Source organism: Carassius auratus, chromosome 4 (assembly GCF_003368295.1).
Source record: "Carassius auratus strain Wakin chromosome 4, ASM336829v1, whole genome shotgun sequence".
NCBI lineage: Eukaryota > Metazoa > Chordata > Actinopteri > Cypriniformes > Cyprinidae > Carassius > Carassius auratus.
Genome location: NC_039246.1, coordinates 17,255,311 through 17,272,920, shown reverse-complemented (window position 1 = coordinate 17,272,920; position 17,610 = coordinate 17,255,311). Strand labels below are relative to the sequence as shown.

At 39.8% G+C, this 17,610-nt stretch overlaps 1 protein-coding gene across 2 annotated transcripts in view; it reads right to left on the bottom strand.

Annotated features, from left to right (window-relative positions):
* LOC113061099 (SH3 and cysteine-rich domain-containing protein 2) overlaps positions 1-13,410 on the bottom strand; it is a 74,614-nt gene extending 61,204 nt beyond the window's left edge. Inside the window, exons 1-5 of one of the 2 annotated variants that reach the window (XM_026230241.1) lie at positions 13,192-13,410; positions 12,239-12,539; positions 11,036-11,130; positions 10,041-10,113; positions 8,333-8,395 (exon numbers count right to left, since the gene is read on the bottom strand). In XM_026230241.1, coding sequence (XP_026086026.1) covers positions 8,333-8,395; positions 10,041-10,113; positions 11,036-11,130; positions 12,239-12,539; positions 13,192-13,254 — 595 coding nt within the window. In that variant the 5' untranslated portion in view covers positions 13,255-13,410. The remainder of the gene's footprint in view (positions 1-8,332; positions 8,396-10,040; positions 10,114-11,035; positions 11,131-12,238; positions 12,540-13,191) is intronic. The other variant, XM_026230242.1, reaches the window with a different exon arrangement.
* Between the last annotated feature and the right edge of the window lie 4,200 nt (positions 13,411-17,610).

Genomic DNA, 17,610 nt, shown 5'->3' with positions numbered 1-17,610 from the left:
CAAGCACATGCCCTTGTCTTTGGGCCATGTACTTGTGTTGTCTCGTTCCCTTGCCCCGCCCCCCTTGTTATCCCAGTCTTGTCGTGATTGCCTTATCTGTGCCACCTGTTGTTTCTTAAAGGGACAATAAGTAACTTTTTAGGTATTTTATTATCTAAAATCAATATTTTTATTCATAAATATGCCCTCAATGGTGTACAAATACCTATGCCAATGTTTAAACTAATCCTTGTAAATGAAGAATTTATTATCTTTATATACATGGGACGGGTAGGTCAACGGAGGCTGTTCCGCCATCTCGCAAAACTATAATAGCAGAGAGGGACAAAAAGTACTAAGCCAACGCGTTTCCACAGCGCGTTTTCGGTCAGAGCCAGAAACGCAGGTGCAGAGCAGTGAGAGGCGCTTGAAACTGCACCGGCAAGTTTAAAAGTCTGGATTGCATTCTTATTATGGACCATACATATGCCGCACCACAGGAGAAGAAAACATAGTCGCCAAAACAGTCAAAAATAGAACGTAAAAGGAAACGTGACCGTAGATTACAGAAAACAAGAGTTAATGTCGGGAAAGCTTTTTCTAGGTGGAAAGAGCTAATGCTTGATAAAGATTTCAAAAGAGACGCTGAAGTGGCCAGTTTTCTTCTCGACAGGTAAGTCAGTGTTACAATCTATATTATAATATTTTTTTTATATCTAACAATGCATATAATTCAGAAAATATAACGAATAAAGAAGACATAACTACTAATTACAATATTTCATGTTTTCCACAGTCAGTAATTCATACTGTAACATTCGTTTGTTAGTTGTCATGTTGCAGTTTGTTTGAAATAACACACCTGTTTACCTGAAGGAAAACTCGACGAAGTGCTATTAGAGTACATCCTGTCAAAGCTTTTTGGTACATATCGCCTACCGTAGATGCAACGCGTCTTGTCATGTCCTGACTTTTCTCTAGTCTGGAAGCAGGATCATGACAGACCCGTGTTTTGTGTACAAGCACATGGCCTTGTCTTTGGGCCATGTGCTTGTGTTGTCTTGTTCCCTTGCCCCGCCCCCCTTGTTATCGTAGTCTTGTCGTGATTGCCTTATCTGTGCCACCTGTTGTTTCTTAATTAGTTCCCCTATTTAGATCCCCTAGTGTGCTCTGTCTTTTGTCGGTTCATTGTCTCCTTATGTGTTTCTACTTGTCAGCATCGTGAGAGAGTGTATCCTTGTCACCCCTTTGAGAAGTCTTTGTATATCCGTGAGTGTTTATTTGTAGTTAGTGTTCTCGTGTTTTGAGTCTTTGTTTATCTTGTAAACTCAGTCCTGTTCAGTTATTTTGTATCCACCCTAGTCAGTGTTTTCCCCCTCGTGGGTTTTGTTTTCCCTTTTTGTGATTAATAAATCCTGTGTTTGGTACTTCCTGTCTGCATCTGAGTTCATCCCAACCCCTCCACATAACACTTTTCTAATAATGTGCTAATTAGCAAGTTTCACTATGAATGTGGTACAAGTAAACCGTCTCTCAGAGAGCAGATGGAAGAGAGGTGCGGGGCCAGCAGAGCTCATTAGCATTAAATGAGAATTCCACAAACCAGCGTGTTTTGAAAAGGGCTGTTTTTTTACAGGGTAAAAAATGAATTTCTACACTACCATTGAGAAATTTTTAACAAACTATTTTACAGACTTTTCATTAAGAGCCTAAAGAATCTTATCAACTTGTGGAAAATGGGCATTATATGACCACAGAAAGCGCATGAATAGACTTTTGAGCCAGGCATCTCAGTACAAATTCAGGCCACTCAGCTTGCTCGACTTGTTAAAGGGGTCATATGACATTGCTAAAAAGAACATTTGTTTGTGTATTTGGTATAATGCAATGTGTTTATGGGGTTTAGGGTTAAAAAACGCATTATTTTCCACATACTGTACACTATTGTTTATCCTCTATGCCATGCCTTTCTGAAATGTATCATTTTTACGCAGCTCATTGGTCTGAAAAGAGAGGTGTATGCTGATTGGCCAGCTAAACCAATGCATTGTTATTGGAAGAATGCCTCAAGTGTTTGACAAAAATGTCACGCCCCTTACCATGCTGTGATGCTGTGTCCCAGCGCAACAATACAAAACCAAGAAAACCCATTGCAAACAAGGCATCTGTTGCATCCAGTTGGGACATAATTACTTATTATAATGACTTATACTTTCTTTTTACGCATTGCGTTACATAGCTCGCAACGTAAACATGAAACAATGTTGTGATTGGAGAAATGACAAACAACAAGTGCTACTCTACAATGCTCAAAACTCATGTTTGAATCGTCAGTGGGAAATACTTTTAATATGAAAAAGTACTTATAGGCTGTGAGTCAGAAGCGCCCGACTGTACTTACAAAGTTGGAACTGCCCACTATATACTGTAGAAACAGACTTTGTGTGTAGACAGCATTGTTGGCTACTTCCCCAGGTTCAGGATGCAGTCCTCCATAAAATGCGCTGCACATATCTGAATATTTGGGTATATCTGTACTGGAACAGTGTTGTAAATACAACTTAAACGCAGATTTCTAGTTGTGTCCTCTTTTGGAAGGCCAAACAAAGCAATTTCACAACGAAAAGCACAGCGTCTCCATGACAAGGCGGTGGTGGCAATAATACAGTGAAAAAAATATAAAGCACTCTTTCTTTGTGTAAACATGTGGTCAAGTCTTAACTTTTATAAAGTATATCTCTTTGGGTTTGAGACTTTAGTCTTTGCAACTTTAGGGATCTTATCTATTTACAAACAGCTTGTAAAATTCTAATGAGAAAGGAAAACTTGAAATCACATCATATGACACTGGCTGCTACGTGACCAAGCAACAGAAGCTGATGTAAAAACCCAATTCCAAAAAAGTTGGGACACTGTACGAATTGTGAATTAAAACAGAATGCAATGATGTGGAAGTTTCAAATTTCAATTGTATTGTACAGAAAACAACATAGATGACATATCAAATGTTTAAACTGAGAAAATCATCCAATTTTCTCATCTCATTTTATGGGAAAAATAAGTTGATTTAAAATGTCATGGCATCAACACATCTCAAAAAAGTTGGGACAAGGTCATGTTTATCACTGTGTGGCATCCCCTCTTCTTTTTATAACAGCCTGCAAACATCTTGGGACTAAGGAGACAAGTTGCTCAAGTTTAGGGATAGGAATGTTGTCCCATTCTTGTCTAATACAGGCTTCTAGCTGTTCAGCTTTCTTGTTGCATCTTTCTCTTCATGATGAGCCAAATGTTTTCTATGGGTGAAAGATCTGGACTGCAGGTTGGCCATTTTATTACCCGGACCCTTCTTCTACGCAGCCATGACGTTGTAATTGATGCAGTATGTGGTCTGGCATTGTCATGTTGGAAAATGCAAGGTTTTTCCTGAAAGAGACAATGTCTGGATGGGAGCATATGTTGTTCTAGAACTTACTTTTCAGCATTGATGGTGCCTGTCCAGAAGCTGCTCATGCCACACGCACTCATGCAACCCCATACCATCAGAGATGCAGGATTCTGAACTGAGTGCTGATAACAACTTGGATTGTCCTTGTCCTCTTTATTCCGGATGACATGCCGTCCCAGTTTTTCTAAAAGGACTTCAAATTTAGATTAATCTGACCGCAGAACAGTTTTCTACTTTGCCACAATCCATTTTAAATAAGCCTTGGCCCAGAGAAAACACCTGCGCTTGTGGATCATCATTTAGATAAGTCTCCTTTTTTTAACCTATAGAGTTTTAGCTGGCAACTGCGAATTGTGTTTACCGACATTGTTTTCTGGAAGTATTCCTGAGCCCAAAGATCACTGGAATCCAGTATTGTTTTCCGGCTTTGACCCTTATGTACAGAGATTGTTCCAGATTCTCTGAATCTTTGAAGTGAAAGTCATGACATTTGCCAAGTATGGTTACCCATCCTCAGAATTGGTGCTCTGCATTTAACCTATCCAAGTGCTCACACAAAGCAGTGAGAAGTGATCACACCATGAACACACACCTGGAGTAGTGGGCAGCTTTATATCCAGTGCCCAGGGAGCAACTCAAGGGCACTTTAGCCAGGGGTGTTGAGGGTTCATTCATTCCCTACAACTCCTGCCAGCACCGAGACTCGAACTGGCTCTCTACGGGTAACTAGTCTAAGCCTCTAACCATTAGGCCAAAGCTGCCCCCAGAATGTCAGATGATATTATGCACTGTAAATGATGATAACTTCAAACTTTTTGCCATTTGTCTCTGAGAAACTCCTTTCTGATATTGCTCCATTATGTTTCACGGCAGCATTGGGGGAATTGGTGATCCTCTGCCCATCTTGACTTCTGAGAGACACTGCCACTCTGAGAGACTCTTTTTATACCCAGACATGTTGCCAAATGACCTAATAAGTTGCAAATTGCTCCTCCAGTTGTTCCTTATATGTACATTTAACTTTTCTGGCCTCTTATTGCTTCCTGTCCCAACTTTTTTGGAATGTGTAGCTCTCTGGAAATCCAAAATGAGACAATTTTTGGCATGACATTTCAAAATGTCTCACTTTCAACATTTGATATGTTATCTACGTATATTCTATTGTAAATAAAATATAAGTTTATGAGATTTGTAAATTATTCCATTCCTTTTTTACTCAAAATTTGTACAGTGTCCCAACTTTTTTAGAATCAGGTTTGTAGTAGAAAGAGTCACTTTAGACTGCTGTTGCAGTCCGTTCTTCATCCTCATCATTGAGCTGTGGGACTCACCAACCCCACCACTATTGCTCAACTTGTGGAAGCAGTGAAGCTTTCAAAAGCATCTCTAGCAAGGGACCAAGGGGAGAGATGTACTATGTACTCGGAGGGGCATCATCAGAGAGTGGATAGGAATGGATGGGAACTACACACTAGTAAACCTGGTGGCTCTGTCAATTCTTCGTCATCAGTTAGGAACCTAGGTGTGCTATTTGATCACAATCTTTCCTTAGAAAGCCACGTTTCTAGCATTTGTAAAACAGCATTTTTCAATCTAAAAAAATATATCTAAATTATGGCCTATGCTCTCAATGTCAAATTAAGAAATGTTAATCCATGCATTTATGACCTCAAGGTTAGAATATTGTAATGCTTTATTGGGTGGTTGTTCTGCACGCTTAGTAAACAAACTACAGCTAGTCCAAAATGCAGCAACAAGAGTTCTTACTAGAACCAGGAAGCATGACCAAACATTGTATAGATTTTAAAATATTGCTTATTACTTATAAAGCCCTGAATGGTTTAGCACCTCAGTATTTGAATGAGCTCCTTTTACATTATAATCCTCTACGTCCGCTACGTTCTCAAAACTCAGGAAATTTGATAATACCTAGAATATCAAAATCAACTCCGGGTGGCAGATCCTTTTCCTATTTGCCGCCTAAACTCTGGAATAACCTACCTAACATTGTTCGGGAGTCAGACAGACTCTTGCAGTTTAAATCTAGATTAAAGACCCATCTCTTTAACCTGGCTTACACATAACATACTAATATGCTTCTAATATCCAAATCCGTTAAAGGTTTTTGTAGGCTGCATTAATTAGGTTAACCAGAAGGGGAAACTTCCCATAAAACCCAATGTACTTGCAACATCATTAGAAGAATGGCATCTACGCTAATATTAGTCTGTTTCTCTCTTGTTCCGAGGTCACCGTGGCCACCAGATCCAGTCTGTATCCAGATCAGAGGGTCACTGCAGTCACCCAGATCCAGTACGTATCCAAACCAGATGGTGGATCAGCACCTAGAAAGGACCTCTACAGCCCTGAAAGACAGTGGAGACCAGGACAACTAGAGCCCCAGATACAGATCCCCTGTAAAGACCTTGTCTCAGAGGAGCACCAGGACAAGACCACATGAAACAGATGATTCTTCTGCACAATCTGACTTTGCTGCAGTCTGGAATTGAACTACTGGTTTCGTCTGGTCAGAGGAGAACTGGCCCCCCAACTGAGCCTTGTTTCTCCCAAGGTTTTTTTTCTCCATTATGTCAACGATGGAGTTTCGGTTCCTTGCCGCTGTCGCCTCTGGCTTAGCTGGGGTCACTTCATCTACAGCAATATCATTGACTTGATTGCAAATAAATGCACAGACACTATTTAACTTAACAGAGATGACATCACTGAATTCAATGATGAACTGCCTTTAACTATCATTTTGCATTATTGACACACTGTCTTCCTAATGAATGTTGTTCAGTTGCTTTGACCCAATGTATTTTGTTTAAAGCGCTATATAAATAAAGGTGACTTGACTTGACTTGACTCTCCGAAGGACACAAAAGGACAAACCCATGCTTACAGATCCTAATCCTCCGGTGGGGTGAACGTGGATGCCGGGCTGCATTATTCATTAGACTATGCCTGAAGGTGTCCTGGAACAAGAAGTGTGGATAAATGGCAGATGGCTTCAGGCTGTGTTGGACACTGGAAGCAGTGTCACTTTGGTCTGCCCTCAAGTGAAAACGACACAGGTGACAGCACCCCACCCCCCCTTACCCCTTCCCACACGTTGTTATAAGAAATGGCTTGTTGTACTGTGTGGCAATCAGGTGGGGTAAAGAAAAGGATTTGTTGATTCAGCCAAAAGGAAAGACTGACCTAGTGATCACACTAGCCCATTCCCATCCCATGGACATCTAGCAGCAGGAAAAAACTCTCCAACATCTTCAGGATCGGTTTCACTGGCCTGGTTTGAACATGGATGTTCGTCGCTTCTGACAAGCCTGCATAGTTTTTCAAAGAACCACCCCAAAGAAACCAGTTCCAGGCCCCCTAATACCACTTCTGTTCATTGAGGTCCCATTCATCCCATGTTGGCATGGACTTGATAGGGTTGCTGCCTAAATCTGCACAGAGACACAAACATATTTTGCTGGGCTGCATCATTCATCAGACTGTGCCTGATGGTGCCCCGGAACAGGAAGTGTGTATAAATGGCAGTGTTGGACACTAGAAGCAGTGTCACTTTTTTCATCCACCCTCAAGTGCAGGGAACAACCAAGTTGGGACAGTCTCTTCTTCTAATCACTTGTGTCCATGGGGACACCAGGTATGTTCCAGCTCAAACAGTGTAAGTCTCTGCTGCTGCAGGTACCTGGTTGTTGGAAGTGGGTGTCCCCTTGCTCTTGGGGAAAGACTGACCTAGTTTGGACCTACTCCTACGCCAGACAGAACTGCCTACCTGCCTATAAATAGACTCATGCATGTATGCCTCCCCCCATCTCACACCTCCCCACATGTAAAGTTTTTCAGAGAACCACCTCAAAGAAACCAGTTCCAGGCTCCCTAATCCCGCTTCTGTTCATTGAGGTCCCATTCACCAGTGTCATGGACTTGATAGGGTCGCTGCCTAAATCTGCACAGGGACACAAACATATTTTGGGTGAGTCAGAAAGTACTAATGTTGATGTATACTCTGATCTCCTTCAGCAGGTTACCTCTGGAGTGTCTTTGGGTAAGTAGCAGCAGGAGGATGTCTGCCTAAAGAACTGCTGGAATCAGTTAATTTTTAGAAAGTGTTTTGTTTTCTGATCTGCATTTTGTGTGGGCTTGCCATTAAGACAGCGATGGATGATGTCACACTGAATTCTCTGTTCTGGATTGGGGCCAACTACCATCGCCCTGGCCGCTCCATTGTCAAGTCTGTGGCTACTCCATTGTCAAGCCTGCCAACCAGTTCACCCCCAAGCCTTCAGCTGACAGCTGCTGTGTCCCTCACCTTAATCCAAAAAAGGAGTATGAGAGCTCCGGCACCTGAGTCTCCTCCTGACTCAAGCCCCTGAGATCACTCCAGTGTCGGCTCCAGCCTCTGAAATCGCTCCAGTGTCAGCTCGAGCCCCAGAGTCCAGTCCAATGTCGAATCCAGCCCCTGAGTCCACTCCAAAAAGGGCTCCAGTTTCCATGTCCAGCCCAAAGAGGGCTCCAGTTCCCAAGTTCAACCCAGGCAAGAACTCAGTTCCCACGTTAGGCCCAGAGAGGCCTCCTGCTCCCAAGTTAAGCCGAGAGATGGCTCCAGTCTAGAGGTCTTCACAGGTCCAAAAATTAATGCCCGAACCCGAAAGAGACCCGTAATGTACTACACTAAACCGACCCGGACCCGTCTATTATTTCAAAAGCTGGACCCTGACCTGTGTAGAGAAATGCCTACCCAGATCTGACCCGGACCTGCCTATTATTTGAAAGCTGTACCTGAACCCGCCGGGAAGACACAGGCCTGTCTAGACCCGATTGTCACATATTCTACCTTAAAATGCTATTACAAGTCCATAAACCTGTTGTGAAAAATACAACTTTTTGTCTTACCTAATTTAAGGAGCCGTAGTCTTTCATCCTTGCACCTGACTGCCTGTGATGCATTACAATCCTCTGAAAAGAAAGTTATCCATGTTATTCCTCTCATTATTCCAAGTCCAAGCTTTATCCACTCATTATTTCAGCTTCACAAGTCCACTTGATGTCATGGTGACAGATGAAAAAATGCAACTGTGCACATGCACATTCTGACTCGAGTTAACTCGCATAATAACTTTGGCTGTTTGGCCTTTTGAACTATAATAACGATTGCTCGTTCAGTGCCATGGCCACTGACGTTATCAATTTGCTACTATTTCTGTGTAGCAAAGATTTTCAAGTTATTGATCACCTCTGCGTCGAGTCTAATTCTGGCCACTAATACTTTAAGATAAAACGGTTCATTTATATTATTATAAAAATGGGAGAAAATTTAAATGGTTTGGCAGTTGAAGTCATTGTGTCCATCACTGGTTGCCATAGAAACATGACACGCTTGACACTGCACATGCGTGCTAGCTGGATCAACCTAAAATATGTTTTTTAATGCAATTTGAGCATCATAGAAAACATTCATGTGACAGTTCACCACAGATTTTGTTGCTGATTTGAAATATATTAAATATGAGTGTGTTAAGTCTGCAAGCATTATTACCGTGCGTGCACTTGCATTAACTCTGAGTCTGCGCCCTCTGTTTTTAACGGCAGAGGGAGAGAGAGGGATCCTTTCTTTTTTAGTTTTTTTTATTTTACAAGTTGCAAGTTACAAAAAGCACAAGCAGTGTCTGATCACGGCCGGGTGTTCCCCGAGTCAGTTGACTCCGATCGCACGGGTATTACACACAGTGTTAAAAAGACCCGAGACCCGTAGTAATAGATTCAGACCCGAACCCGTACAGGTCCCAGGTCGGGTCCCAGGTCGACGGGTCTCGGGTGCACTGTGAAGACCTCTACTCCAGTCCCCACTTCCAGCTCCTCACTCCTCGTTCCTGCACTAGGCAGACTGTGATAGTTGGTGTGTAGTTTTTGAGATTGTGTTTATAGTTGTGAGCAAATGGTGAATTGTTTCATGAATTGTGATTTAGCAATCGAGAAAAATTGTAATCCCTAATATAGTGTTGAAATTATTTTGTCCAATGCCTCTGTGGACTACACGTCAAATTTTATTTATAATTCATATGTAAAGCATACTAAGATGTGAGGAAAAAATAATAATTTAACTTGCTACTCTATCAAAAAAAGATAGAATACTTAATAATATTTTTGTTTAGTAAATCCCTATTAAAACTATTTTCTTTAAGATTTTCAAGTTATTGATCATCATAGGTAAATAACTAAGTAACTAATAACTAATAATAACTAAGAATAACAATGTGGCAAATTTAAAAAACATTTGAGCTGCAAACCAGCGTTCTTATTATTACAATTAAATAATAAAAAATAATATCACAACAAATACCAGCAGCATAATGGAGTCTTATTTTTACAGCTAACATTTACTGGAAACAGATAACATGCACTTGCCCCAAAGACTTTTTGTATACTTGTCAGTATAAGCCAAATATAGCCATTTAAATACAACTTTGCCACTTATATATCTCTGATATATCTTTGAAGCACATAAAAGTTGACTAAAAATTATCCCTTAATTTTAGCTTAATTAATCATGCTATTTCATTATTTTACACATTAAATCAGTTTATCACTCATACACACATACCCTGTGTCTTTACAGCACATAACTGATCATTGGTCAGCACAGGTGTGCTTAAGTTCCTCTTGAACATGCCAGACTTGAAGAGAGAAAGAGAAATACACAAAAGAGAAATAATTAATTTCTGTTTACATTATTATCAAATTTTATTTTATTAAATATCTCAATAGTTCATGATATTAATACTAACAATATTTTTATATTGTTAAATATCTGCACAATTACTGATAGATTTATCAGGATGGGCGGATGTAAAGATTTGCCTGTATATAATATAATAATATATATCATGGGTTTCTGTTTCTTGTACTGTTGCTTTTATCTTATATAAAAATGAATGTTTTGATATTACTCTATCTAGTCCAATATGTCAACAAATCTGTCCCCACAATTTTCAAGTAACATATCTCTGATAAATGCCTGGCTGTGAATGCACAATTTAATAATGTAATTTATAAAACTGAAACTGTCCTACTTTAATCTCTTTCCTACTGTAGCTCATACTTTTTATGAGCAATTCTGGAACTTTGAATTGTGGCACTTAATCAATCAGGAGTTTCCACCAGAGACTTAGGCGCATCAGTGATTGCTGTGTTAAATTTTGAAGGCTGCTATTGCAACTGGACTGTATGAGCTCAAGTTTATAGTTTATGTTTTGGCTGGGACTAGACAAATCCATAAAGAAGACTGTCTCACTTCTGTGAGCTATACCAGCCAAATTTAATTCTATGGAGTTCAGTGGTCATGGCCCTTCTCTATAATCTTCTCTAGCCCCGGAGTCGCCTTAGTCATCTGTTCACCCTGTCATAACCAGGATTGCCATCTCTGTGCTCCCTGGGTTTCCTGTTACAAGCCAGGACCAACCAACCAAATTCTATTTATTTATTTGTTTGTTTGTTTGTTTTTTTTGCTAATTATTTTTTAGTACCACACAACTGACAATAATACAGTAGAAAAGGGAAACTTTACTGCAGAAATGAACTAGCACACATCAAACGTACCTTTCCTTGGCATGGTTTCTCTGTGAATTCAGAAACACACCAAAGATGAGCTCCCATCTTACATGTTCTACAGCGCAGTCCCTGTTTAGAGTTTCCTAAAAAGACACGGGAAAGAGACTCATGTGCTTTAGAATTTAAAAGGGTTATTACGTAGTTTTTTTGTTTTGATATGTTCCTTAAGGTTCAGTCAGTGTTAGTAAATTTTGCATTTGCACATCATTTTCCATCCCTCAGACTTTTTTTGTTATTGCGTCATTCTCCTTGTCACCTAACTGCTGGGCAGGGAATGGAAATGTTAAGTAGCTGGTGATGTGCTGTGGTAGAGATGGTCAGGTTAAAATTTCTACTACAGTGTGATATCACATTGTGGAAGAAGTAAAAATTATTGGTTTGGAAGCTTGGTTAGAACAATCCTTTTTTTTTTTTTTTTTTTTTTGAGGTCTGAAACTTTCAACCTTATATTACCTATACTATTAAAAAAGTATAGACCAGACACGTTCCTCTTGTCACAGTGGAAATACTTGGACAAAGTGTTTTTAATCAGGTCTCTTTCACTGTTCAGGTCGTTCATTAGACCAGTTTGAAGCCCTCGGTAGATCCCCAGAATTAATTTTACTTCAATGATCCTTCAGAAAATCTTGCAGAGGATAAGTGTCCATGGTGGAAGTGCTTCAGGGCTTAGTTGTTGGACCATTTATTTTTTTATATAAACAAAATTACTGGGACCTATCATACAGCCACGTGGGTATTTCCGGGAATCCTAAAGGTACACAATTCTATTTCTCATTTCAGCATGAAAATTATCCCACAATGACTGCACAGAACTCATCTTTACTGGAAGGTATCTCAGCAAGGATGATAGATAACCACCCACTCAATCTAGTCATCCCAAACAGTCCAGCTATTCAATATATCATAACATAGTCCCCCACTAAAACTGAAACTCCTAATATTGTCTCATGAGGTCTTACTTTATTCTGACAACTGCTTTATACTTTATACTGTATCTCATACATTTTATGAGCAATTCTGGAACTTTTAATTGTGGCACTTCTCCTGTTACTTCTTATGAATGCAGGCAAATATAAATGAGAATCATACAGAGAAGACAAAGAAAGGTGGGAGGAAATGCTAAGTCTGGCAAGAGTTGCTAAAAAGAGGACACGAGTGCAAAAATAGAAAAACTTTTCCTTCCCTGCTTACCTGCAATAATGAGCTTGCACAGACTGCAGCTGGTGGGTCGCCGGAACACATGCTCGAGGAAGGAGTGTGTTTGTGCTGGTCGCGGCTGCACACCGAATGGAGCAGGTCTCGGGCTGATGCTGGGGGAGGGCGAAACAGCACTGCTGTTACCAGGTGCAGGCCCAGTAAACAGGTGCGGGGAAGAAGGCATGGCACCAGAGAAGAGCTCTTTTGGTAGGTAAGCATCGCTCTGAGAACGCTGGAAGAAGTTCTCCACACTTTTACTTCGCATAAATGTGAGCGAGCGTTTCAGACGCAGCAGCTACATATTAGAAAGAGAGGGAGAAAGATCAACAAATATTAGAATTATTAAACCAATACTTTTAAAGAGAAGTAATGTCTTGATAATTACATGTGTTACATAGCCCGTTTCAATCATTCCCAGACTTAAAGCAGGAACCAATTGTGAGAGAACTGTCAGGAGACTAATGTCTTTCCACACATAGGAACCAGGACAGTCCTCTGCTCAATCTGACTTTGCTAAAGTGTAAATAGGGCCTAGGAAGTTTATTAAGCATTAATAATCCCTGCTTTATTACTAGGCCTATAGCTTACTAATAATAATTCACGGTATATGCCTGATTAGTTTGACTAGTTAAAATTTCAGGCCTACAGATCGGCAATTCTGTTTTCACTCACTGACTTTTAATTGATTTATATATATATTAAACTTAAAAGTATATTCACCATAGTGGGAAAAGAGTTCATAATCATTACATATATCATCAGATTAGCAATTGCTTTCAAATATGCGGTAGGTATTGAAATTAAGATAGTCTGATAGTATATGTTTCTGCCTCTTCTTAGTTAAAAGAAAATAATAATCCTGGTGCAATGAGAGCATAAAGATCAATGTCTTGACTCCCTTGAGAGGCAGTCGCTTCCCTGCTTTGACTAATGTGATTGGGTTTTACCTTCTCCGCGGGAGTCCCGGGGTCTGCGGTCCGCAGCTCGCGCTCTGTGCTGCTGAAGCTCATCCACGATCCGAGCTCAACACTTCTGCGAGAGAGAGAGAGAGAGAAGCAGGCAGCTGGACCCTCAGCTCAGTGTGTCTCACTGGAAACTCAGAGAGCACCGCTGAAACACTCACATATATCAACGCTGCGTGTGCGTTCAAGGCGCATCACTGCACTGAATGGAATGCAGCTAATGTAAAGACTAAAGTTAACTTACAGTCGCCTTTAAATAAATGAACCAGTTTTCTTCAGACCACTCCTACCAGCTATTCTTATACTTTCAGCTGAAGCCATGACCAATCTCTCTGTGATGAAATAGAATGCAGTAAGATATTGATACCTTTATATTTCTGTAGGCTAGATAGATAAGATTGGGGCTATATTGTAAAACCCTAAAAAAAACTATTGGAAATTAAAAGTCTACCCAGTAACCAGTATCCTGAATTTAGGTGGGACAGATTCTGGGTCGCATCGTAGTCTACATGACTAACCTATATAGGTTACAGATGACTGAACACATCGTGGCAGAGGTGTAGTGTCCTTGCATAATTCAGCCCGAGGGGGCGCTCTAATGATGCAGGATAGTTTCATAGAATGCACACCTTAACGTAGTGTGTGTGTGTGTGTGTGTGTGTGTGTGTGTGTGTGTGTGCGTGTGTCCATATATGTTTGAATCAAAAAAATCTAAAACGGCAGAGAACTAATCCCTACCTGGCTTCTGTAGGCTACTGGAAAAAAGCAACATCAGAAAACTGTATTGTTGCTTGACACACAGGCTGACTCTTTTGTTTTGTTTGTAGCCTACATAAAATATGGGGCTTTAAAAAAAGATAAACATTACAATATGTCACAATAAACATTATGGTCTTCATATGTGTCTTTGTTTATAGTAAGTAAATATTGACTAGCAAAATGTTTTAACAAAAGTATAGTAAACTCCTCCCTGATATATAGTCACAACAGCAACAATGTTCTGAACAAATGTTTATGCAATTAACATAAAATTCTTTAAAAAGTATTCTCTATTTTTGCAATGTTCAAGTGTTCATGTCCCTGAATAATAATATCTGCATGCACCTAAGTCTGAAGAGTACAAATAATATCTAGTAGACAATCCTTGAGAGTGAGACGTCTGGTGTGGAGGCTGATCTGGAACTGACTTCTGTCCAGGTTATCTGTCTTCACAAACTGCCCTGAAATACAATTCAAACAAACAATGTAGTGTGAGGCTCTTACTGTACATTCACAATGCTCATTTGAGCCTTGATGGTGAAGTGTGCAGAAAATTCGGTGTGATGTAATAGAAAACCTTGAAACAGAAGATGCCACCCTCTCCTCATTCCCTGCATTGTTGGGTGGTTTTTCATCTCAATGACTTCAGCATATACATTCTCCCAAAGTGTAGGTGGATTTAAGAAGGTTATCTTTCAAGAGATGAACAGGATAGATGATGAGACATTTAAATAAAAGAAAGGTCAGAGTTGTAAAATTACAGAGGACACACTATATATATATTGTTTTTTGACTCTCAGTGTGACAGTGTCCATTGATTCTATGTTATGAATCACCAAGTAATTAAATCATCTTAAGTGTTCTGCTGAGGAAAGTCACCTGTTTCTTCATGGCTTGAGGGTAATTAAACTAACTTCAATATGTATTTATTTATGTGAGTGAACTGTTTCTTTAGCCCTGTTTTCCAACGTTAGACCATCCCTAACCCTAAATGTGGGGACCCAGGACCCTTTATTGTTTGTTCGTTATTCCCCATAAATATTATGGGAAACAAGAGACGCATATTAGGAATTCTGAACAAAGGCGACTGAGATGCAATTGGATCTCCCAGGTATTTCAATCTACCTTCTCTTCCAGGGCCAGAGGAGTAGCTATTCTGTTACGTAAGTCAGCCCCTTTTAAGCATTTATCCACTATCAGTGATCCTAACGGCCGCCCTTTAATTGTAACTGGCCTACTTTCCTCAATTCATATCACTCTGTATAATGTGTACGGACCTAATTTTGATGACCCTGCTTTTTTTCGCAGTCTTTAATCTTTTACCAAGCACTCTGAACACGCACCTGATAATAGGTGGTGATTTTAACTTGGTGTTGGATCCCACTGTTGATGGATTTCCTTCTCGCTCTGGAATACCCCTGGCCAACGCTACCTCTGTTCTTAACGATCTGATTACCTCTTTTGATCTCGTTGATAGTTCTTTTTATTTGATTCTAAAATTATTCCCTGTGTAAAATCAATGAAGCATCACAATAGAATCATCTCTGACCATTCAGCAGTGACAATCTCCCAAGATTTCATAGAAATTAAGCCCACCTATAACTGGCGTTTTAATCCTACTCTGCTCTCGGATGTCAAATTTTGTGAACAATTAACAGAGTTGTTAGCGGAGTTTCTCAAATTTAATGACACAGGCGAGGTTTCTGACTCGACACTTTGGAAAAGCCTAAAGGCTGTCCTGAGAGGACATGTTATTTCATACGAGTCCAGTCTAAAAAAGCAAAGGGTAAAACGCCTTTCAGAAATTGATAACCGTCTTACTCGGCTGGAGGACACTTACAGAGATTAGGCTGACCCAGAAGTGCTTAACGAAATTACAGCACTTAAATTAGAATATAATTTGATTCTTTCAAACCAAGTTAATAATATGTTGTTAAAAGTGAAGCTAAAACAGTTTGAACTTGGGGATAAACCAGACAAATTGCTTTCTCGTCAGCTGAGGGGGGTACAAGCCTCTAGGGCAATTCATAAAATCAAGAACAAAAATGGTGTCGTTCTAACAACTCCCGGTGAAATCAATGATACATTTAAAGAATTTTATGAAAATTTATTCAAATCAAAGGTTTCTTCTGACCCCTCCGCTTTAGCAGATTTTCTTCATTCATTACATCTTCCAAAGTTAGGTTGCACAGAGCAGGCAGCTTTGAATGCGGACATAACGGTAGAGGAAATATTAGCTGCGATTAAATCTTTCCCCAGTGGCAAGGCGCCTGGCCCAGATGGTTTCGGGATTGAATTCTACAAAAGATTTGCACAGGTGCTCTCTCCTTTGCTGTTGAGGATGCTTAATCATTCTTTTGACAGACATAAACTTCCCCAGTCCTTGTATGACGCAAATATTTAGCTGATTCTTAAAAAAAACAAAGAAGAAACTGACTCATCATCTTATCAACCCATATCCCTTTTGAACTCTGACCTTAACATTTTTACTAAAATTCTGGCTAATAGATTAAATAACTGCATAGGTAAAATAATCCACCCTGACCAAACTGGTTTTATTCCTGGCCGTTTTTCTTTTTTTAATGTCAGGTATTTAATGAATATATTTTACACTAGATTTGAATCTAAGGCTGGTGTTGCAATTCTTGCCTAAGATGCAGAAAAGGCGTTTGACCAAATTGAGTGGGATTATATCTTAGCTGTTATTAAAGAATTTGATATGGGTGATGCTTTTGCCTCCTGGGTGAAGTTGTTATATCTCCATCCTTCAGCTTCAGTTCTTACTAATTTTAACAAGTCATCACAATTCCAATTACACAGAGTTACCCAAATTCTTGTATCTTTTCCAGAATTTGCCGATTTATTTACCCAAAAAGTTCTTCAAAACCTTAGATTCTATTGTGTTGCCTTTTGTCTGGGGCTTCAAAGCACATAGAATATCTAAATTACATGTGTGTAAGCCTAGGTCGCTGGGGGGGTTGGGTTTGCCAAATTTTCAACATTACTACTGGGCTGCTAATTGTAGAGCCTTAACTTATTGTCAGGACCTGCGCCCCGACAGTCTCTCAGTTGACATCCCTTCATGGCTTATTATAGAGCATGGTGCCTCAAATTCGTCACTCTCCTCATTACTTTTTGCTAACTCAGCGTCTTTTAAAGCTGCAGTAGGATCCCATTTTATGATTAATAACTCTCTTAGGATATGGCTTCAGATTAGTAAAGCATTTAAATTGCCAAATACCTCTTTTCTTGCTCCTGTCTGTCGTAACCATGCCTTTAAACCTTCACTACTAGACCCAGTGTTCTCAGGTTGGGCAAGAAAAGGAATCCTTACCTTGAGAGATTTATATATTGACAATAATTTTGCCACATTCACTCAACTAGCAGAGAAATATGATCTTCCTGCTTCACACTTCTTTAGATACCTACAAATTAGAAATTACGTTCGTTCCACTGTGCCAAATTTTGAAATATTATCAGCCGATAATGAATTATATAAAATGCTTACTGGCGTTCCCAACACTCCAAAATTAGTTACAAAATTTGTTGACTTCTTCACAAGTCAGTTAAGTTTTTCCACTATTCATCTGAAAAATGCTTGGGAAGAGGATCCAGATGTTCAGCTCTCTGAGGAGGACTGGGAAA